The sequence below is a fragment of the Motacilla alba genome, chromosome 1A, assembly GCF_015832195.1.
Source record: "Motacilla alba alba isolate MOTALB_02 chromosome 1A, Motacilla_alba_V1.0_pri, whole genome shotgun sequence".
Taxonomy (NCBI): Eukaryota; Metazoa; Chordata; class Aves; order Passeriformes; family Motacillidae; genus Motacilla; species Motacilla alba.
This window is the reverse complement of record NC_052031.1, coordinates 69,167,950-69,191,977: the sequence shown is the minus strand read 5'-3', so window position 1 is coordinate 69,191,977 and position 24,028 is coordinate 69,167,950. Positions and strand designations below refer to the sequence as shown.

The 24,028-nt window shown below is 40.5% G+C and overlaps 1 protein-coding gene across 4 annotated transcripts in view; it reads left to right on the top strand.

The window, feature by feature from the left end:
* The window catches only part of LMO3 (LIM domain only 3), a 60,320-nt gene extending 39,672 nt beyond the window's left edge, over window positions 1–20,648 (top strand). For all 4 annotated transcript variants that reach the window (XM_038154963.1, XM_038154961.1, XM_038154962.1 and 1 more), the window contains 2 exons: window positions 7,395–7,520; window positions 16,216–20,648. In XM_038154963.1, the coding sequence (XP_038010891.1) occupies window positions 7,395–7,520; window positions 16,216–16,321 (232 nt within the window). In that variant the 3' untranslated portion in view covers window positions 16,322–20,648. The remainder of the gene's footprint in view (window positions 1–7,394; window positions 7,521–16,215) is intronic.
* Window positions 20,649–24,028: the final 3,380 nt, after the last annotated feature.

Genomic DNA, 24,028 nt, shown 5'->3' with positions numbered 1-24,028 from the left:
GTGGTTAAAGAAAATTTAAAACGAAACAAATTTGTGACTTGATTAAAAGCAGACAGTAAATTTGGCCAGAATACTCCTTAAAGTTGCATTTTAGCTTTAAACTGAAAGTTTGATGATCTGACTGCATGACGGAAGGGACAGGGTTGCAGACTGTGACATAAACGATGTAGCTATATTTGCTCCTAAGATGAACAAGGTTTTTTTTAAAGTTGTGTGATTTCAGCTTTGGAGTTAACACTCCATTGACCAAACAACAAAATTCCCGCCTCCCAGAGCCTTTTCAAACCAGAGATTTAGAAAAGTCTTATTACATCAATAATATCTGGTCATGCTTCAAATTTTTCCAGGCAAAATTAAGGCTGGTAATACTTCCTTGAAATGAAAGCTTAGATTGTTTCACAGGACACAAGTAATCTAATTAGAGAAGGATATAGAAGTAAATCTATATTTTGTTTTGAATGTCTGGTTTGGAGGTGTTTGAAAACGGAATTCATCCACATTGTGCAGGACAGAGTTCAGCAAACAGTTTAGTGGAAGCAGATGGAACAAACTGGAAATCTACATTGAACTAAAACCCATAGTGATGAAAGCAGCAAATAGAGGCAAAAAGAGTACAAAAGGGCAAAAAACCTCCTCTGCATTAACTGCTGGACTTCAGTTTGCATACAATGACCTTCTTCTACAATAGCTGTATAGACTAGAAGGGTTTGAGGAGTAGCAGCTTCACCTGGGAGAGATTTGCACCTCCTGCCTTCAGTGTCCAGAGCGAGCTGCTGACACACAAGTGCTAAACATCACTTGTGACCTGAGGGGGCCAGATGGGATTTACACATGCAGGAGAGCAAAAGGGGAGAGCCAAACACTGACACACAGCAGCGTGTGACTGTGCTCTGAGGCTGCAGCCATGCCCTGCTGGCACATTTTTGTCTGCCTGAGACCCAGCCACCAAGACAAATTTTTAGCAGAGCAGGCCTTAGAGAGGCACCACAGCTCACCCTCAGCAAAGTCAATCAGAGTGGTTAAGGAAAATTTAAAAGGAAACAAATTTTTGACTTGATTAAAAGACATGTTTCCAGGTGGCACATGCTGGGCATCCTCACAGAGTGCTTCCAAGACCAAGTTAATCTTTCAGTCCCTGAGTTTGCTTTCAAAAGAAAAGGAAGGGGACTGAGGTGAAAGGGTTCCTCAGCTCTAGTTTGGCAAAACCAACCCTATTTTCACAGCATTGCCAAACAAGGCAAGCACTGAATAATGCTTTGATTTTAGCAGACATTTAAGAATGCTTCAGCTTTGTGTGTGAATGCCTTTCTTAACCTGCTTAAGCCAACTGGGCTGTTTTGTTTGACTTTTCTCACTTTTCACCTTTTTGGCAGTATCTGAATTTTGGGACAAGGTTTTAACCTAATCTGGATAGGCATCTAAACCATGTTATCTGACTGCTCCTGTATTAAGACACTTGCAATTTTACACTTCCTGAGCTGATTCAGTGCCAGACAGCCGAGCTCTCATGGAAATTTGTCCACCTCAGCACCTGCAGCTGGGAAGAGTTGGAAATTTAGCTTGGAGGCAAGGGCTTTGATTCGTTGAGCACCCTGTCCTGCAATTTAGTAGTGATTCCCTCATTCAACACCCCAGTTTTGTCAATAAAAGGTTGTTAAAGAAAGGGGCTTAGAGAAACATGTACAAGCAGCGCTGAGGATAGAGGACAGAATCCAGGACTGTTCCAAAAGTGGCCATTTTCTCCTGTGGTCAGCTTGTTCCCCATCTTTTTTCCTTCTTGCTGTGTAGTCTCTGATCATTGAACCAGATTTAATTCAAGCAGAGCCACCAAAAGTCTTTTGCTGGATAGCAGTGGGTGCAGCCAGGAGGGCTGTGGATGGGCAGGAGCAATGGGACCCCTCTGCTCTTGTTTGTCGTGTGGTTCAACTCCAGTGGGCAAAGTGGGGCAGCTTCTCCTCTCCCCTTGGCTGGAAGCACGTTCAATTTTCAATGAGCATTTAGAAAACTGATCCAGGAAAGGGAGGATGGGTGGGAGTGAAATAAGTTTTCCAGGCATTCATGAAAATGCATGTGGGACAAATTTACCTGCTTCCTTTTCTCTACAATTTGACAGGGAGGATTTTCAAAAATACCTTGTAGGAAGTAAGAAAATATAGGCTATTTAAAGCCAGGAGTACTTGTGTCCCAAAGTCACTTTGAAATGTCTCAGAAATCTCCATCTAATAATCTAAATAATTCTCAGCATGTAAAATTTACATGTTCTCAAAAATATGCTTTTCATTGTGCTTTGTAATCTAGAGCCTTGCATAATTTTTTTTTTGCCTCTCTCATTAACTTTTAGATTCTTTTATGTGGTTTTATGCTTCTCCAAATAGCATCTTATGTTGTCTGAAGTATTTGCTAAGGGCCAAATTCTGTCCTTCAGTGCATACAGTGAATTGAAATCCTGAATAATACACAAACCTACTAAGGGGAAAAAAAAGCTGATTGTCTATTTCAGTAAATGTCTGATTACATTTAAAACCATGCATGTGTAGTATTTTGATCCCTCATGCACTGTGAAACTGAAGTTTGAAAGCAGCATTTCAATTTTTTATAGGAACACTATCTAGCAGGGATATTACAATGTGAAGATTAGGTCTCACCTCCTTGTAAGGAATAAATTGAGACCAAAATTAAATGAGTTGCCAGGGTCACCCACTCAGTTAGTGGTGAAGGCAGGTTTAAAACTCAGATCCCAAATATATATTTTTTTCCCTAATGAACCTAGTTAACCCTCTAGTGGGAATGAGGAGAAAAAATAGTTCTAAACCATGTGAAACTATCTGTAATTACTGGGCCACAGGAGAAATTCAATTTTACGTCTGCTTTGCCATTCCTCTATCTTAAGATGATTTTTTTACCCCTTCCACTGTGCAAACAGCTATTTTGTCCTCCTACTGGGAACTCAGACATCTTATCCAAATCATGCAAAATTTAACACAAAATTATAATGGGAGAAAGAGTACTGCTGGTAGCAAACCAATGGATCTTACAGGGGACAGCTGTCAAACAAGAAAGCAGAAAGGAGGAAGCTTGTGGGAGCAGCTGTAACCAACAACATTAGACCCTAAATCTTGTGAGAATCCCATGTAATTTGACAGGGAATTATGGCCCAAATCCGTTTCATCTCGGCACGTCGCCCTCCTGCCTAACGGTGCAGTTCTGTGATGGAGCATTTCCTGGGCACTGATGAGAACCACGTCTTGCCTGCTTACTCAGAGCCTCACCCAAAATCCGTAGGAGTGGATGGAAATTAGTGTCTCTGTGGTTAAATTGGGTCCCTCTAGAAAGTACTTGCCTGGTGAGAATAGTGTGGCTCAGTCAAACCCTCAGACCTTTTGTGTATCTCCCCACTGTTGCTTTTCTCTTTTTTTCTTGTCTTTCCTCTCTCAACTTTTTCCCTTTTCTCATCTCTCGGTACTTAACCTTCAGGTTTGTGTTTAGTAAACCTACCTAAAGTAGAATCAATAGCCTGGTGCTTAATCACACTTTTTGCTGCTCAAAATGTCAGGTTTGGGTTTGTTTGTAGAAGGGCTTCTGCGTGTCTTTCATTTTTCAGCTCTGTGCAGGATGTTCCGTGCTGCTCAAATCCATTAAGAATGAGAGCTTTTGCTGTGGCTGATTGTTCTAATCTCTGTTGGAGCATATACAGGGAATAAATGTAAAATTCCAGATGTGGGTTCAGATCATCATGAGAAAAGATCTGTCCTTTGGAATTTTCTCATCGAGGTGAAATCGGCACGGTTCAGTTTTCTAATCTGCCGAGGTAGGGCACAGTCTAACTATCTGCAAGTAGACGTGGTTGAGTTTAACCATTCTCTTACCCCAGAGGAAAAGGAAATAGAGCACAGAATGGTACCCAGCAGCTGCAAGTACTAGCAGAAATTAAATCCTTGCCACTCTTTTGGTAAAATAGACAAAGCAAGAGACCGTATCTTGGTGCATCAGCTCCACTTAAGAGCCTGTCAAGAAAGTGTTTCTCCCTTCCAGTGGTAAAATTCATGTTTTAGAAACTTGTTTGTGTAACAGGTTTGAAGAAAGGAGGAAAACAAAATGGCATGAGGAGAGTTGAGCACATGTACTCCTGTGCAGAGGACTACAGGAAGGTGGCCTCTGACTGATCTCTTGATCCTTGGACAAAACTGGGGAGAAAATCTAACAAATGCATCGTTTTGCAGTAAATTAGATCAGATTTCCGCATCTCCGCACTCAGTCTGTGAGCTGACAGTTCAGTAAAATGTTCCCTTGTAAGGTTCACCCTCTTAGGAAAAGGGGCAATAATTCATCATTAGAATTTCAGAGTCCAGGTGTAGATGAAAACTGATGGAGCCTCCAGTGAGGCAGGGAAAGTGCACAGAAGAAGAAAATTTTATCTGAAGCCTAATTCCCTGGCTACAGCAGAGAATAATTAAGATAATATTGCTTCAAGAGTTCTTTAATGATTAAAAATCACATATGCAGAATCCATAAATTGGAGGGCAACAAATTGGAAGGATACAGCGTCGGGGATGTGTTTTGTGCACGTTGTAGCGGGAAGCACACCGGTGCCACAACAGCAGCCCGGGCAGCCACAGGAGACCAGGCCCATTCCAAGGACTTTGTTTAGATGCAACAAATCATTTGTCTGTTATTAACCCAGAGCTTGTAATTATGCAGATTGCCATAGATTTTCCTGGGCCTGGAAGTGAGATTGAGGGTTGTTCACACTATAGCAGGCAGCTCAGGGCTGGCCATGCATTACTGAACTTGCCACATTTATCATGTTGACTGATGGCAGCAGAAGCAGGTCTCAGGTCCCAGTGGTTAATGTAGTGGGTAATTAACTGTCATTTGCCTAGTAATAGGCTGATGATCAATGGTTTGTGTGGAAACAAATTCTAATCAGGTAGCTGATAAATGCTCAGGGAGCGAGAGCAATTGAAATTGGGGGAAACTATGTCCAGAATTTCAAAATGGCATTGTGGGGTTTTTATTATTATTATTAATGGCAGAAAACTATGTTCTTCATATAAACAGCTTTATCCAAAATTAACAATAGCTAATATAAATCTCACATGTTTGTTTTGTGTGTGGTGGAGAAGGACTAACAGCAAGGAGGGCCTCCTTCCCTTCCCTTTACGTAATTGAAAAATTTTAATGTGTCTGGTGCTTAGCTGAAGCAGCTTCTGCGGGGTCTCTCATTCCAGGACTGTAGAAATCTGCTCATGGTGGACTCGGGTGCAGTAAATCTCCCTGCTCTGCAGTGCTGGATGACAATCCCAAATTGTTTCACTGCTCTGCAACATGCAAACCGCAGCGCTGGCTGTAATGGATTTCCACTTTCTCGCACGCACACACCTGCAAGGAAGCCCTGGAAGGTGACACTGCCCCTCACACCCTGTCTGACCAGGGCTTTCAGCTGGGTCTTGAGCACTCAGCTGTTGCACCTAAGCCACCTAAGCAGTGAGGTGCTGTGTGATCCCGTGCACTGAGACTGGAGGTGGTGAGACCTCTCTCATCTTTGTGTTGAAACGTTCCTGTTGTGTTCAAGCCTTAAAGCCTGACTTTAGCACAACGACATGGAACAGCAGCCCTGTGCACCTACAGCCCCTCTGCAGCCTGATCTGCTTCCCTCACACGAGTGAACTGCCATCATCTTCTACACAGACGTGCAGGAATAGAGAGTTATGTGGTATAATCACCTCTAACACAAAGCCAGCCCACAACTCTGGAGGGCAGCTCAGCCTTGTGTCCTTCTTCCAGACAAGGAATCAAAGTCTGGGATTTAGACAGCCTCTGTGAAACCCGTGCATAGTGGAGATAGAACTGGAAGAGAGTGTTTCACAGAAGGAATATTTATTACTTGCTTGAATAACCTGTGATTTTACTAATCAGACTTCACAGAAATAGAAGTGGACTTGAGTCGTTCTAACAGGAGCCCATGAGGACGGCCTTGTCCCAGCATTTCTCCAAGTGATCACAGTAGCCAGCATCTCAGACAGGAGCAAAAGGGTCACAACTGCTAAATTAAACAGGCACGGATTCTTTAGGCAGCACACCTTAAGTAGAAGCAGAGGGTAAAAGATTTAGAATTAAGTAGGATTGTTGGCAACCCATGAAATTCAGTAAAATGGAGGGATGTGATTAAAAAACTGTGTTCATTTTTATGTTACCAAACTGAATTTTCTACAGAGCACCTTTGAATTCATTAGTTTAGAACTGCTTTTAATTTGGTGTTTCCCTTGAGAGCCATTATATTTTTCTGCTGTCAGCCTGATGTTGAGGAAAAAAAGAAAAGTGGCAGATGTGGCGTTTTCATCTGGTGTGCTTCATAGTTAAAAACAGCATTAACTGCTATGCACAAGCAGAGCATTACTTTTAATAATCCATCACAACTATTAAGTAGTTTAAATAAACTTAGTTTCAAAGATTGCTGCCACGTAGAGCTAACGTGTTTTTTCTTGTTCATTATAATCCTTCTGTGTCACAAAAGGATGTGTGCGTATGTTGGTTGGTTTTGTTGGGGTTTTTTTTTAGTGTGTTGTTTTTTTGGTGTGTGTGTGTAATACACCCACTTGAAAAGTATTGAAAAATCTTCAGCAAAGGGAATTTAAAAACAAAATTATACAGATGTCTGGCAAAAACAGCATTTCATATTGTTCTTACAGTATTTTATACTTCTACTCCTGATGTGACTATATATAGTTTACAGCCTCATTTACTTTAATGTGCTACCTGAATAACATAATCATAGCAATAACTACGGTATAGGGTTGTAAGGTGCATGAACCGCTAATGCTTTCTGACGATTTAAATGACTTGTTCATAAAATGTTCTTTTAATAATAGTGCTAAAGCTTTTAGCACTAGATGTCAAAAATGCGAAGAATGTTGGCTTTTACAAGTGTTATTTCTTTCCTAGCTAAAGTGTGTTTTAGTAATAAGCAGCACCAAAAGCCAAGGTTATGTGGCTCTCTCCTGCACGGCAGGATCTAAGAAGAAGGCTCTTCCCACTTATGCAAACAGCTTGACCTCTGCCTGCACAGTTATGTAACGTCCCTAATGTGTTTACTGTTTCTTTGTTTAGTTTAACAAGATGCTTCTTTTATCAAGAAAGGTCAGTATAACCTGCAGGAAAAAAATATAGCATCACAATAGGTGCAATATTAGTCTGTCATAAAGGTCTCTTCAGCAAGGCTATGTCTTTGTGCTGCAAATCGGGCAGAGTTGAAGCACCAAAGGCCAGCCTTCCCAAAAGGAGGTGTGCTGGGAAGTCAGCCAAAGACCAGACTGTGGGGGGGGGAAAAATAATAAACTTTTTAAAAAAATAAAAAAGAAAGTGAATCAAGAATCTATTTCTTTCTGTATCTCCAGGTTATTTGGCGTTACAGGAAACTGTGCTGCCTGCAGTAAGCTCATACCTGCTTTTGAGATGGTGATGAGAGCAAAGGACAATGTTTACCACCTGGACTGTTTTGCATGTCAGCTTTGTAATCAGAGGTAAGAGAATTTCTTGGGTCTGCTCTATAACCTAAGTGCTAGCTCGACACTGGTGGGGGCATACATTCCAAAGAGGAAACACTTCCCAGTAGTAGAAGCCCAAGATGGAGAGCAAGACCTGGATGCTGTTCCTGGGACTGATACGGAACATCTTCCATGACCTTGGCCAGAAAACTTTTTGTGCCTCAAGTCCCACATCAATAAAAAAGAATAATGTTACTTCCTCTCCTTCAAAAGGCTGTCTGTCAGGTTTAATTAATTAATATTTATAAAGGTCTTTGAGATCTTTTTCTGCAGAAGAGCGTAACAGTACCATTTGTCATTATTGCATTAATTTCACTTTAATTCTTCATTTTTATCACATGTATTTCTTTTAAAGTACACATTGTTTCTTCCTGTTGCCAGAACTGTAATCATTTAAATTTAAAAGATGTTGTTCCCACCATTTCCTCTGTAGCAGCATTGGACCTCTTACAGTCCTATTTTTATTTCCATATCCAAACCGTTGGTTATAAAAATCCCAAGGATCCAAACCTGACACCCTGTTCTGAAGCATCACCCATATGGCACAGTTGGAGAGCGAATGTCAAAAATGGTAAAATTGTAACATCTGATTTTCTCAGAGGTGAATAGAGCCAAGTTTATACCAGCTACACTCCGAGTGGAGCTGGAGATTTCACCCATTTCTGACTCCGCCAGAGCTGAGAGCAGCTTTGCCAGGGACCTCTATGAGGTCTAGGAAGTGAGAGAGCCAATTATGTCCACCCCTTAATGTCCCCATTATTTCTGGTTAGTTTTCAGTTATTACACGATCCTATTTAGCGTTTTATAGCATTCTTTTTTTTTTTTTTCCTTTCTTCAATTGGGAAGAAACGCAAAATATTCATTTTTTGGGAAGCAATGAAAAATTAGGAAGATAATAGTCTGACATGACAAAGCTAGGCACAGCTCTAAATAAGCTTTCCTAACTCACCTTGTCCTACAGTGTATTATTTTTTAACACTGCAGTCATTTAAAAATCAAACATCCCTAAAGAACCATAAAATGTACAGCTGCTAATAAGTGTAGCACACTACAATTACGCTCTTTAAAAAAAAAAAAAAAAAAAAGCCAAATTGACCTTTTTCATCATGTTGCATGGGAAATTAAAATACCAGGCAAGTAATAACCACTGCTTAAACTATATCATAATGCAAAGTAATTATAGGTTCTAATGCTATTTAAAGTCCTATATCAATTTTGTCTTGCCACAGCACTGAGAAGCCGAGCCAGGCAGGCAGAAGCTCCCACAGTACCCATTTAAGAGACACACACAGAGTGTCCTAGGTTTTGTTTCCTAAACCCTTCACATCCTGTTTTTTTTTTTCCAAACCACACTTCTGGTATCATTATTAAAGCCCCTAATACATTTCTGTTGTTCGCTTCATTTATTACATGCCATAATGGGGCTGCATATCTTTAGTGTTGGTTATGCACAATTAGCACTTAGTTATTGTCTTGTCACTTCAGCCCATACAAGACAAACTTCTTTAATGTAAGAAGTCAGCTAATCTTCATCAGTCAAGCAAAGCAGACAATGTTTGTTAGCCGGAGTGCAAAAGATTTTCATCATAGTTAGCACTCTTGGATCTGAGGAAGTGAACTTTCTTTTTATTCCCTCCACCCCCCACCACCCAAAAAAAACAAAACAAAACAAAAAAACCCCACAGCTGTTATGAATATTTTTAATATTCCTCTTTTACCATTACAACTGCAAACTAATGTGCAATTTCACTTTGCAGCTAACACACATCGTGGTGTTCCCTGGGGCTGCTGATCCCCCTGGAAAAGTGCTGTTAGATGCTTCTGAAATGGAGCTTAACTGGGTTATTTAATAATTCTCAGCCTTTTTATTCCTCAGACTTCAATCTAATCTTTTATTTGATTTTTACTTTGCATGTATTTTGGGCAAAGGGTTGCTGAAATAGTCTTACAGGTGTCTTAGGCAGAGAACAAAAGAATGGATTTACCTGAAATACAGTCTAGTGAAAACAGGGAGTGGTTCCAGGAGTTTCAAAGAATTTCATAAATTCTCAGAAGTGACCCTAATCCTGATTCCATTGCAATAACCCTCATGGAGCCTACTAAAGCAGACTGCTTGTAGGGCTCCTTTCTTCCTCACAATTTGGGACTAGTGGCCCTCTGAAGAATTAATTTTGTTGTTTTTTACAAAAAAATCCTATTTCATGGATGCTCCAGCATAGCTCTTCTGTGGTTCCTATGGCAAAGCATCCCACTGACTGCATTCTCTTAATAATAGCTTCAAATCTTCTGGTTTTTGTTACTTGAACAACAATAAACCTCCACATTGTTAGACACCTGGCCCATCAGCAGCTTGGGTGTTTTCAGATCTGCTATGAAACCTTTTTCTGTTCTCTTTTAAACAGAAAAATCTTGTCACTCACCATTTCATTAATAATTTCTGTTGTCCTTTAGGATCATATTCTCTTCCTCTGCTCAAGCTAATAAAAACCACACAGCAGATTCTGAGTAAGGATGTGTTTATAAGACTTCAGTTTAACTTTTGTACACAAAATAATGTTGAGGGCTTTTAGATTGGTTTTTTTCTTTATGCTCCAGCCACTAATTCCACCAATATGTAATTTATTAATTGAAGAAAACATTTGTATACACAAACAGATCAAATATATCCAAAAATCACCAATGGGTGCATCAAGGCTCACCAGCTATTGCAGAACTTGTTTAGCCTTATTCCCCAATTTCACATTTTCTTCCCCCATTAAATTTTAACACCTTTGGGTCCTTCTCTACAGTAGTTTTGCAGAGTATGTAGTGCTCTCTGACTCCACGTTTCATTTTCACTTACCCTCTACCATTCAGGGGTTTTTTCCTAACAGAATGCATGCAATGTTCATGAGAATACAGAGTTGTTTCTTCAGATTGCACTATGCCAACACCGATTTTTCTTCTAATGTTCTGGGCCCTTGCTCCTTCCACCTCCTTCTTCTTTTCAAGCTGGGTAATATTTATATTAGCACACATCTCACTGCTCCTTGGGGCAGCCCATCCTTTGGTCCTGCTATTGCATGACCCTCACATTCCTACCCTTTAAAGGGTTGGTCCTGGCCCAGAGAGATGCCTGCCTTTTTTTGCCTAGTGCTCTTTGCAATAATTCAGTGATTTTTCTGCTTTTATGGACAATTTCACTGTTTGCTTTATTATTTCTGAGTGTCTACAACTCACCACCCAGTGCAGGTCTCGGTGTGGATGGTAATTAGGCTCCCTTCACTTGAGGGGACTTTTGTTCAGGCCATGAACTCCAGCTCTGAGCTAACTCATAACATGCCAGTCCCTTTACTGGCCTCCTGAATGTGACTTTTTCAGAGTGAGGAGAAAAAGGCATTGTCTCACACACTGTACTCCAGGAAGACAGACAGTGGACACAGGCCTCAAAGAGAGCTCCTGAGCCACTAAGCTTGGTCCCCTGGTGTCAACCAGGCACTGTCTCCTCTTTTCCCTTTCATAAAGCTATTCACCTCCAAGATCTAATTGCTCCAGCCAGACAATTTCTGAGATATTTCCCCCACATTTTTTCCTTGATACCGATGCTTAAAGCTGTAGCAATTTTGTGAATATTAAGCTCTGCTCCTAGCCTAAAGGTTTTAGCATCCTCTTATCTCTCATGTCTCTGTCCAGCTTACTCCTAATTTGAAGTTTTTCCGTCGCCTAAGTACCTGCAGAGCTTAGTGACAGTCAGCTTAATGGTGTGAGAGTGTTCCCCTTTCTTCTCGGTAAACATATTTAACTTCTCCTCAGAAGCCCTTCACCCCACGTTGACAGTAACCTCAACATACCTCATTTCTGCAGAAAATTTAAGGGTGGGCTGGGAGAGGGGGGAGGGAGGAAGGAAACCACTGGAAAAATCAACTTGTAAACAGACACTGCCTTTCACACTTTGTCAGGCTGCATGTGTGTGACTAACAAAATGGAGTGGAAAATCTTGCAAGTGGGCTCAGCTGTGCCTTTGACACTTCTGACACTTTTGGCTACAGAGATGATGTCAGCCTGCCTTCGGCTTTCCCACTTCCCCGAGTCTGTGTGTCCTTCCTCTCACTCTGCCGGCGTCTTTAGCACCTTGTTCCCTACTCCTGCGATTTTTTTTCCTCTCTGCCGTTTGAAGTCAGCTCAGAGTAGGGCTTAAAACCCCCATCTGCTGTCGCTGAGAGGTGTTTAAATCGCCTGCTCTACCCGCCTATCTGAAATTGCCCTTATTTTAATAGAAACTGCACTAATAATGGTTACGTACTCATTGAAATTGCTGTCCTGATGTAGCTGTAAACACTTACCTCCAGTATAAACTGTAAAATGCCCACACAATGCTGCCTTTGTTCTCTGTCAAGCAGGGGAGAGGGAATACAATGCCAGGGATATCCTTATTTCAAACACCAATATTAGATTTTTGCATGAGTAGTCATTTTGTAAATTCTGAAGGCCTGAGTACCGCTCATCTTCATTGCATGTCTCAAAATTTAGAATACAAATTAACATATTGTCCATACCTGCTTTTCGTAAAACAAAAAGCGCACCGAGGTGAGGTTTGCCATTTGAAGTTGAACTGGGATTCTGCATGGTCCTGGTGAAAAATGTACAAACTCAGGCACAGCTCCCACTTTCCAGCCTTTGAAATGGACATTTTGACAGAACCCTGGAATTAATAAGCCACAGGTGTGGACTGATGAACTGTGGTGTAAAAGAGTGGCTTTGTTCTCTTAGTGATGCACGCAGATGAACGTTAATGTGAGTTCTGCTGGAAGCTCAACGTTTAAAAAAGAGAGGAAAAGGGAAAAGCAGAGCCCAAGTTACTCACTGACTGCAAAAAGCAGCGGGGAAGGGCGTGGGTGTGGTGAGTCTGAACTGTCTCAATCCTCAGAAAATCAACTAAATGCTTCCAGATTTTGTTTCTTTCTACAGCCACAAAGATCTGGCATTACCAGAGGAGGCACACACGTCTTCCTTCAGAGCAATATTTCTCTTGCTTTCTTCAGTAGTCTTCAGTACCTTGACACGTGTCCTGTGCATCAGAAAAGATGACAGACAGCAGTGAGATCTCCTCAAATATCTCTTCTGAACAATGAAGGAGCTACTTCTCAAAATAGAAGTTTTATTCTTCTTGTGATTAGTCTAGGCACACCTTCCCTTCCAAACAAGGTGATAACAGAGGTCATTTTGTGATATAAATGGCCTTCCTTTTGCCAGTATAAAATATGACAGGGGTTCTAGGATGTAGGTTAATTATAATGGTCATTCTACTAATGTCACAGTCGTGTCAAAAGTACTGTTATCAATTTATGGTGCTCAGTCCAATCTGGCATGTTAATGCAGCCTATTGTATATTCTTTCCTCTTCATCTTGCACGCCTATTAAGAAAAAATTGGGTGAGGGTTTTAGGGAAGGCTGAAGACTACCATCTGCCTGCTGGAAGAGTAATAATCTTGCCGAATTATATACTCCTAGCACAGTGGCATCTTAACATGCTCCTCCACTCCGTTTAATGCGTGTGCCCAAATTGTGCCCTGATTTTCATCCTGTGCCAATTCCATAAAAAAAACCCAACCTTAGTGGGAGGCTAGACTTCAATTTACCCTCCCATTTTAAAGCTGAGCCAGGTTTAAATCTTGCGGCGTGCAAACCCAATCTGAAGTGGTTACAGCTCTTTCACTTCAGGAGAGGCTAAATCTGGTTTTGAGAGTCAAGTAAGGTTGAAAGTGTGAATGGCCAGAATTCCTCATACTTCATCTGCTTACTTGCCCTGTACTGCTGTACCTGGGAGCCAGCATGCCAGGATTATAGGTTTTTCACCTGGTGCTTACCTCTTTGTCACCTAATGAGTGCACAGCTCACACATTTAGCACTCAGGGGCACACACAAGCCAAATATGCTTGTCACCGAGCTTGCACAATATGAAAACAGCTGCAGAATTTGAACCCTAAGCATCACCAGCAACAGGTTTGCCCCGAGGCACAGGGGACCATCCAGAGGATGCCTTCCCATGCAGGCAGACCCCAAGCCACAGGTTATCAGACAGACAGGCCGCTGGCAGCCTCTCCCCAGCGCAGCTGCACACTCGGAGCACGAGGGGAACTGTGTGCGTTTGAAGCCACTCGTGCATGAAGCTGTCACACGCCAGCACACACAGGTAGAGCACTTCTGGCTGCACATATCAACGCTGCCAAAGCAAAAGGCATTGACAGTTTTTATTGGGAAAGGCATCCTGACGCTCCCGTGTAGCCCCTGCAGTTTAATTCAAACTGTGTCGCTTCTCCGAGGGCTGGGAAACCAAATCCTTCAGGCAGGGCTTTGATGCAAACGATGCTGCAAGGAGCCACGTGTGCTAAGTACTGCCATGCAAGCGAACTGCACTTCAGCGGTGGATTTTTCATTTACTAAATGCTTTAAAAAATTAATTTGCTGAGGTCTGTCTTTCCCTGGAACGAAAGGAATACACGCAGCTGAACCGCATTCTCAGTTCAGTGTTTTCTGCTGGGTGGCAGAGGTGGTTTCATCTCCCAGTGATGCACTGGTGGATTTTCTTTGGGTTTTTTGTTGATTTTAAATGCGACTTCTTTGGGAAAAAACAAATGTTACATGTTGTCACTAGTTACAACTCTTTTACCTAATCCTGTAAGGTGCACAAAAGAATTTTCCTCAGCATTGCTGTCAATGGACAAAAATAGAAAAGATGGAAACTAGAAAAAAACACCAAAGAACAACTTTTATGTATGAATTCTGCATTTCAACAAACCTACTCATAATCATTTCGTGTTGTTAGTAGCCTAGTATACCAGGATCAGGGTGGGAAGAATAATAGGAACCTCTACATTCTGTAAAAGAGTGTTGATCATAAATAACTTAAAGATTTAGGGATCCTCCCATAATCTCTATTTTCAATCATCAGCAGCAGCAGGCAGTAATCCCACAGAAAAAAAAAAAAAAGAGTCCACAAATAAACAAACCAATTTTCCTTTAAGAGCAGAGCTAATTCTTTTCAATCCACTTTTTTATTACACTATTTTCCCTCTATCTATTTAGCTAGCATAAGGATAAATTTCCAAAGCTACCCAGTTGGAAAATAAATGGGTTCACTGTTTGTCTAGCATTCCAATCTTCACAAATGTAAATCAGCCCAACTGCTACTCATTTAAACCTCCAACTTCACAAAACATTAAAGGACTGCTTTCCATACGCAATTTAATCTGTAACAATTCACCAAGATTTCTGCTTGAACATCATTAGAAATTGACTATCTGATAAAGACAGACCACTATCAGGGGGTCACCTGGGTCGACCTGGGTCATTTATGGAGTTTTACTGGGTCAACTCCAGCAGGCACCACTATTTGAAGGTTAAATTGTTACAATTAAATACATATCCAGCTATTCCCATAGCTCCTCTGCTGTTAAATCTACCATAAACAACACAAGCATTTATATCTGACCCTAACTGTGTCCAAGATGTCACCATTTGGAAATTATATTAAAAAAAGGACATTATAATCCCTTACACATTAAACAATACTTCATGTACTGAGATCCATAATTAGCTGGTTTCATTTATTCACATCAGTGTTAGGGGGTTCATTTAGGTTACTTTCTTTCATTTTAATTGGAATAAGGCAAGCAGTGCCTCCCAATATATTTCCTAGCTGGAGAGTTACTACAAACAAAGCCATGTAACCCTGCCCAGGCAGTCACTAGGGAAACTTTTTCTCTGCATTGGCCCCATTCACTTCTCCCTAAGCATCTTCCAGAAAAGTGGCTTTGTCAAGGGGAGGAAGGACTGCAGGGTGTGTCAGGAAAGAGCCCTCTCAAATTCAAGCATATATTTTTGGGAAATCCTACTTTACTCAAAGTTTGAAGTCAGCCAGCCAGGAGCATTGACATTATGTGATTGTCCTGCTCATCAGAGAGAAGCAAATGAAATGTCTCAGTGGTGCTTTGCAGCAATCAGATCGTTCTGATGCACATAATACTGTAACAAGGTAGGTGCACTGATACCACGAGAGAGAGAGTAGTTAGCTGACTAACTAAATTTATAGTCAACTCCTACAGGAAAAAAAAATGAAAAAGTTTTGGGTTTTTTTTCTTTTTCTCCATGCCTGAGTGTCTCTGGTTTACATTTACTTTAGAGTAAGCTGTGTGTGTGCTAAAGCAGTTCTTAGAATCATCATCTAAAATCAAATCTAGTGAAACATCCAACTGGAACATAACAAGAAATTCTTACTAGGGCACAGAACAAATACAAGATATCTCAGACAAGCTTTCCACTGCATGCTTTGCTATACTTTGTCTTCCTTCTGGTTTGCAGGACATTTACTTTTCACTCAGCTCAGAAGCCTGGGATATTTATTGTGTTTTTAGCTGTGTGCCAGTGACCTGATCCAGGACTCCCACAGCCCATAGTGGGCTTTGAATGAGGTCTTTGGCTGGGGAAGCAGAAGTGCCTGAATGCACTAGATTTTGTTGAAAGCACAGGATTAAATGTGGCACCAGGGCAATTCCTCTGCTGGGCTTTCCCACGTGCACATCTGGGTGCTGTCCAGCCAACACTCACTCTACAACCCTCACCTGTAAGTCCATATCCCACCATTTACCCTCAAACTCTCTTTTTTCTTTTCTCTTACTTCTTTCCATTTCAGATTTTGTGTTGGAGACAAATTTTTCCTGAAGAACAACATGATTCTGTGCCAGACAGACTATGAGGAGGGTTTAATGAAAGAAGGTTACGCACCCCAGGTTCGCTGATCGGATGCCACATCATTAAGAATAAAAAGCACTACGTTCTTTTATCTTTTTTGCTCAACATGTATATAAGAAATGACACAGGAACCTACTGAATAGCATAGATATAGGGAGACAGAATGGTTGCGTGAAATAAAAGGCGGACTGCATCTGTATGTAGTGAAAATTGCTCCAGTTCAGAGTTGAATGTTAATTAAAAAGGTACTGTATATACAGCTGGATTCTTTTTGCTTGCTCTTGGGATTTTCAGTTTGTTTGGGGTTTTTTTTTTGGTTTCTTTTTGTGTCATTTGGCATGAGATGATTATTTTGGACTATTGTACATAATGTATTGTAATATTTGAAGCACAAATGTAATACAGTTTTATTGTGTTACCATTTGTGTTCCTGTTTGCTTCTTTGTATTGTTGCATTTAGTACAATCAGTGTCTAAACTTACTGTATATTTATGCTTTCTGTATCTACCAGCTATTTTAAATGAGCTGTATCTTTCTAGTAAAAAGCATTAAAGAGCAAATCCCGACCATTATGCTACACTTAGAGCTTAAGAATACTGTTTACATTAAAACTATTTAGAAAACTAATAACTAGCAGCACCTGCTGCTAATGATGCTATGGTTAAGGGTCTATCAGCACTTCTCTTATAAGCCTCTATTTTTCAGGGGTTAAGCATCTGCTGTTTAATTGCATGGATTTTCCTCAAAGAGCACTTTTATTTTACTACAAAATTTTGAAAAGCAAATCTGACTGGTTTGAGCTATATTATAAAAAGGTGCAAAAGTTAATGATTTTGGGTGCTGCTTTTGTGCCCCTTAGGCATTCCAAATGCCTGGATTTGATTTTTTAATTTAGCTGGAAAAATTAAGCCCTAATGCAAACCAGTGCCTCTGGGTGTCTTATTTTATATATATATATATACATATATATATAAAAATATATATGTTATTTTTCTGAAATCATTAATTTGGGGTGGGGGGGAGGAAAGGGAGAAGATTTTTCTTTATATGCATTTTAAAGAAGTCTTAAAATTTGAGGAGTCTCTTTCTCCCTCATCTCCCTCTCTCTCTTTCCCTCTTTTTTTTTTTAAATTTTATTTTATTTTTCTTTAATCAGGGCTTAACCCTAATATGTTTTCTGGGGCTGCGTCCTCAACAAACCCTAGAAAAAAAAAAAAAAAAGTGAAAGTAGAAGGCACTGTAAACAGCCCCCTCTGAGGGTCTATTTACATTAAGGAAACGACCCTGAGCTGACACTGGCAGAGTGACTGGTTGCTAATTACCCACCTCGGTGAATGCTGAAGGTAATTTAAATGCTGATGTGGATGGGACAAAACTTTGCAATAGCAAGCGAGAGCTACCACACTCGACTGCACAGGTACCTTGCTGTCCGTGCCGACATCCTACAGGTTTGTCCCATCAATACTGGCAATTAAAATCCTTTTGACAGAGGTGGAACCGCTGCTGACAGCTCCTGTTGGCAATCAGTCCGTTTTCCAGGAGAGGTGGACCTCTTGTTTTTAAAGCCATGAAGCTATTGCATCAGCAGGACGTCCCTAAGTGCTCACGCCCCTGACAGAGCTTACAGGTGTTTGGCAAAGGAAAGCAGGATGAATGTTTAAAAAGTTGTTCAATGCATATTTATGTCTTGTCTGTTTGCCACTGTAATCTAGCTCACTGGGAAAACAACCTGTATTAAAAACAAACAAACAAACAACAAAACAGTATTAAGAAAAGAAAAGAAAAAAAAAAGCCACGAAACCCATTATACCCTGTGTTGTTATGAAGCTAAGCTCTTGTTTTTATTTCGAGTATGAACCCATGACTCTGCTCAAGTTGACTGCTGTCCTTCCCTGCTCCTCCTGTCCTGTTGCAGTTTCAGCATGTTTTTTGCTGGGGATGGTCAAAGAAACTTTGTAATGCAGTGGGGAAATTCCTAAAGTGTATGGTAAGAGCGCCCTGCACAGTGGCTTGACTTAGAAATAGATATTTAGTTTTAATGACTGTTGTTACAGTGTGGTTTTTTTTCTGGCTGTGAACTCTTTTGAAAATAAGCATGGCTCACAAGACTTGACTCTGACTCATACAGGACCAGAAAAAAATGCCAACAACTCCTCTGGCTGTTCTTGTTAATTAGAAGAAACAGCTCCGCATCGTTTTTCAAATTAAATTTTAGCCCTCTTTTGTGGACTATCTTCCTTCCTAACCTTGAGCACAAGTGTGTCTTGCACTCCCTTCCACAGTCCCTTAATGTCTTTGGGATAACGAAGCAGCTGGTGTCAGAGGTACTATTAGGCTCTTACAGACCTACTTCAGTGCAATAAACAAGCTGTCCTTTCCATGAAGGTCAGGATGGACAGAAAGGGAAGAATCATTTTATCTTGTTTTGAGCCCAATTTCAATTTTCTCTTCCAGCCCCTCTGGGGTCTTTCCATTAGAAATCGGGAAGATCTCTCTTCTGCTTTCCAGTACCAGGCTGCAGAACAGATAGAAATGCCTGGTTCAGAAATAAGAAAGAAAGGCCCTTGACTCTGTCTTTGACTCCCTGTGAGCTTGGGCAAGTCACTGCACTTCTCTGTGCCTCAGCTGTCCCCGTCTGTCCCATGGGGCTGATGGATACAGTGCTTTTGTGACGCATTTTTGGCTCTTCAGAAAACCAAGAGCCATGTGAATGTTTCAAGCAGGGTTGGGACACCCTGGGAGGAGCAGAGCATTCCCAGGAGGAAACCACAGATCTGAGGCAGGAAAGCACCAACACCAGCTCAGCCTGAGGAAGGCTTGGCTGGGGATGATGGCAACTAAATGCTGGTAGTGCTGTAAATGCTCAAGGAATCTCTCGTTCCCACAAAGTGCCACTGCTCATCTCTTTATGGAGCAAATGAAGAGAGGGAAATGGGAAAAGAGTGGCTCGTTACTACATCCTACATTGCTCAATGTGCATTTTGTGACCCAGGCTCAAAGTGTGGAAGAGGAAGGTGGTCCTGCTAGGGAGAAAAAAAAAAACAAACCAATAGTCTCATCATTCTATCAATCTTAATTGATGCAAGCATATGTTTGCAGTGCACAATGGTATGGCATTGCTTTGAGCACTTCATGCTCATCTATCTTATTCACATACATATCTAAAATTTGTATGGAAAGGATACGGAATAAATTTAGATTTGGTGTAGGTCAAAGATCAATTACACATTTTCCTGTATTTCAAACTTCCTTCTTGCCTGGCTGCTAAAATAATGGCCGAGAGTCGAAATATTTAATGGAAACATTTACAACTCCAATAAAGTATATCATCAAAAGTCAATACTGGAGAGAGATTATCTGCCAGGCCACTTTAGTGATCATTTTGACAGAGGTCTAGACCATTCCTTTGGGTTGCTTTTTGTTATCTGCCTTGGTTCTTCTCCATCACTGTGTGTGTCAACAAGCTGTCTGCATCCAGCACACCACTCTCATAGTGACCCTTACTCAGTGTATTTGCCAGGCAGGAATGCTTCCACTTGTGCCTCCCATCTTTATCTGTACACATCATGAAGTTTAGCCAGACAAAAATAATAACAGCATCAATAATTTTATTTTTTTCTTAAATCTACTACAATCTACTTAGATGGCTGGTTTTGAGCCATGTGGAAAGCTAAAAATTATCAAACCTTGATTTTCAGCTGCAAAAAGCTCCTCTGACAACTGTAACCTGCTGTGTCTGTTATCTGCCACAACTGGTGATGGATCAAGACAGCCTGGATTTGGCAGAAACAGTGACCAGGGCTAAAAGTTGATCTATTTCATGATTGTGTTTTTCTATCTTCTGGGTTGTTTGGTGGTTTTTTTAAGCACACTTTCATGTTTTCCTGTCCTCCCAAAATGTTCAAATTTTTGCTCACGTAATGTAAATAAAGGAAAATCATCCAGCAATCCCTCAAATGTTCCTAATTGCCTACACATAAAATGACTTGGGGAAGATAAATTGAAAAGTGGTCAGTGAGAAGGGAGACTGGGAAAAAGAAACAAACAGGGACTGTGGCAAGGTTTCGACTGTATAGATTTTAAAGTACTTTAAAGGCTTTTTTCAACGTAATATGCAGCAGCTTCTTATAATTTTCTCAGCAGTAGGTAGTTTACAGTCATCTGTACCTAGAACAAATCTTGTCAAAAATGAAGGTCTGTAGTGATTGCTGGGTATAATTTTATACATTTAGCTGATTTTTCTGAAAGCTTCCACTGTGCTGCTGTTGTCAGACTAAATTATCAATTTAGCCATTTGTTGTTCAATGAATAAAAAACTCCTATGGCATTGGAGATGTTGTGGTTTCAATAAAGCAAAAGCTTTAACAAGTCAAACTATACAAAGCAAAGTGTGTACTGTATATAAGAACAGTGTTTTTATTCCTTTAAATACCACTTTAGTTAAAAAAAAAGCCAATTACATATTCACTTAACACATTCCTCCCACTTCAGGCCAATGATGCAGTCCAAACCTGTTTACTGCTCAATACCTTGCAAAAGGAAACCAAAATACAATATGTGCAAGGTAATAGGCCATTAGCACAAACATGCTCCCAGTAAAAATCCTTTGTGTAGGCACCTCTCTAAAAGCTGCCAATTGTGGCTGATAGAAGTATTATAAAGGAAGTGATTTTAATACTATTTAAGGCATTAAAAGCTGAAGAGTATCTGTTTAAAGCATTAAAGTAAGAGCTGCATGTATCTAATACCTTTTAAAATGCCCTTCTGCTGATTTATATTCATCCTGAACCTGCTAATAATGAGTATACATAAGCAAATACCATCTTCCACCTATTCAGCATGTCATTGATATGAAAGCCCCAGAAAATATCTCACGTAATCAGTGTGTTCAGAGAGTTATCTAGCACAAATTACTCATTAACTCAATAGCACATAATAAAAAAGAACATCAATTAATTAATGAGTCACCCTCAGATCACTTTGATTACAACACAGCTCTGTTGAAACAGCGGTTATAAATGGAGCTGCCTCTCTTTATTCATTGTTTGCAATTGGCCCATTATTTTGCAGAGACCAGTGTCATATTTAACACATGCCTGCAGGTAATTGTGTGATTAGTTCCATAAATGAAGATGCAGAGGGAGAACACGGAGCGCCTTGCTCGGCAGCCGAGTCGGGAGGTGCAGGAATGCGGAGCTCTGCAGCAGCCATGGGGGCAGCCCTTCTCTCCCTTCCCCTCAAAGCCTTCACTGCACGGTCCTGGTGACAGGACAACACCCACAGCTAGTCCCACGACCTCTAATCCAACCCAAAATTCTCAAAACCCTTGGAAAACACTCACGATTTGGGCCTCCCTCCTCCATAGATGTCAGTCTCTTCTCCCAAGGGACAAGAGGAAATGGCCTGGACTTGGGCCAGGGGAGGTTTGGATTGGAAACATTCTTTCACCAAAAAAATGGGTTGTCAAGCACTGGAAGAAGCTGTCCACTATCCCTGGAGGTGTTTGTGGATGTGGTGTCTAGGATGTGGCTCAGTGGTGGGCTGGGCAGTGCTGAGTTAATGGCTTGACTCAATGACCGTAGAGGTCTTTGCCAACCTTAACGATTATCATGAAGAGGCCACACTGCCAGCATTTCACAGGAAAGAGCACAAAACCAAGGAGATTAAGTTGGCTGCTCAGGTCAGTCAGTAATTCTGCCTCCCTCAAACCCCACTGTTAGCTTGGCTTGTAACCATCCCACCCCGGGCATTGCAAAGACAGGCTCCAGGGCAAAGCTTGGAGCAACAAATCCAAACTCCTCTTTGTTGCTCAGGGTTACCAAGGAGAGGCTGAACATCCAGAGTTCCATTGTTCTGAACTGAGTTTGGTGGATATGAGCTGGGAGTTTGGTGAATATGAGCTGGAGGCCTGGTTGTTCAGCTATTTTTTTTCATTTTTTAAAGGAAAGATGAATGAAAGAACACAAAGTCACCACCTAAAGTTCCTAAACTATCTTGGTTAAATGCCATTCCAATAAGCGTATAGTGTAATTATAACAGTTCCCTTAGGTAAGTAAGAAACATCTGTTAGTAACACATAGCAGGTGTTAGCAATTACACATACTGATTTTTTTAAAGTGTTTTTAATTAAAAAGAATTCTGTTTTCTGAAAAGGAAAGCATGGTAAGTCCAAACAAGCTTTTGTTTGTGTGGCTCTAGATCATGTAATATGCAAAACGATAAAGGTAAAATCAACTTAAATTAGCAAAGGTTTGCACGTTTGCCTCCAGTTTATTGCAATCAAAACCAAATTGGGACTCACTGCATTATTGTAAAGCACATAACATTAGTATTCTAAGCAAGGTCTCATCTAATGCATGAAATCCATACAGTTCATGTAAACCCTAAACACGACTAAGTAGAGCATTTGAACCTGGGAAGATTGCTACAGTTAAGCAAAATATGATAGCTATTGTAAGAGAGGGGAAAATTGCTGGGAAATTCTGTATAATAGTTTCTTCAGAATCCCTTTGTCCCACTACAGGGAAACAATGTCTAGATTATGTTAAAGCAAAAATCAAACCAGGTTGTCAAATTACTTTGAAAAACTAGCCAAGAACAATTTACATTTAGCAAAGTGATAGGCTGTGCCAGTGAGAAATAACAAGCAAGAGCCACCCTGGAAGGCCAAGCAGTTAGAGGTGGTTTTAATCCAAATTACAAGGTAACAAATTTGCTTCCCTGTCCCAACACTATATTTCCATAGATGCCAAGATGAGGCTATCAGGATGTAAATCTTGCCATAAACTTTGGCTTTCATTTTATATGAAATAGGCAAGCAAATTAGTTGGCAGGGAAAAGAGAAAGAAGCAGCAACATTAGTACAACCTCTGGATTTGTCTTTGTATCCAGCTGGGATCCAGGTTGTGCTTGTTTGTCACACACAAAACTGTGGTTCCTTTCACAAAAATCTCTAAACTTCAATGTGGAAAAGCACTCTTTCTGCCTACAGTCTACAGCAATATAAAATTAGATTATAATTCTTTATGTTCTTCCTAAGAGTGGAGGGTTTATGAGGAGACACATATATAAAATAATGGGCATAAAAAGCCCTATCAGTAAACTGTTAGGCCAAAGACAAAAGAAGTTCATATGTACTTTTTTCATCTGAATACACAGATCTGGAAATTAAGACCAGATTTTTAACTTTTTTTTTGCTTCCAGGAAACTTAGGCTTTTTCCAATGTTATCTGTAAGTAGTTCTAAGCATCTTTATTTCTTATCCAAAATATATAACAATTATTTAGGCCTTTTTTTTTTATGTCAAGAACATAAAACTACTGTCAGTGGCATCCAATCAATACGCTGCCAGTACTGGAACCAGCTTTCTGGAAGAACAGAATAAGGACAAACCAATACAGGCCTCCCAGCTCTTGGAGTTACATTATAAGAACTTTTAGGTACATAATGCACAGCTTTGTTAGCTATTCACAACTGCAGTATAAAAATCCAGGTATCCAGATCAGATGTCCCACTGCTAACCAAACACGTGAGCTGTGAACAATAATAAAGTACCAATAGCTATAAAAGAATTTTGATTGCTTTTTTTGTTCAAGCTGAAGCAGAGCATTTCAGCTCTCCTTGTACACAATGCCTTTCTGGAGTGCAGTAGCCTTGTGACAATGAGTACATATTAATTAAAAATAAGGGAAAAGCTGATAAATGCCAAAAAAAATGCCTCCAATTTAGAATGACAGACACATCTGTTCCTACAT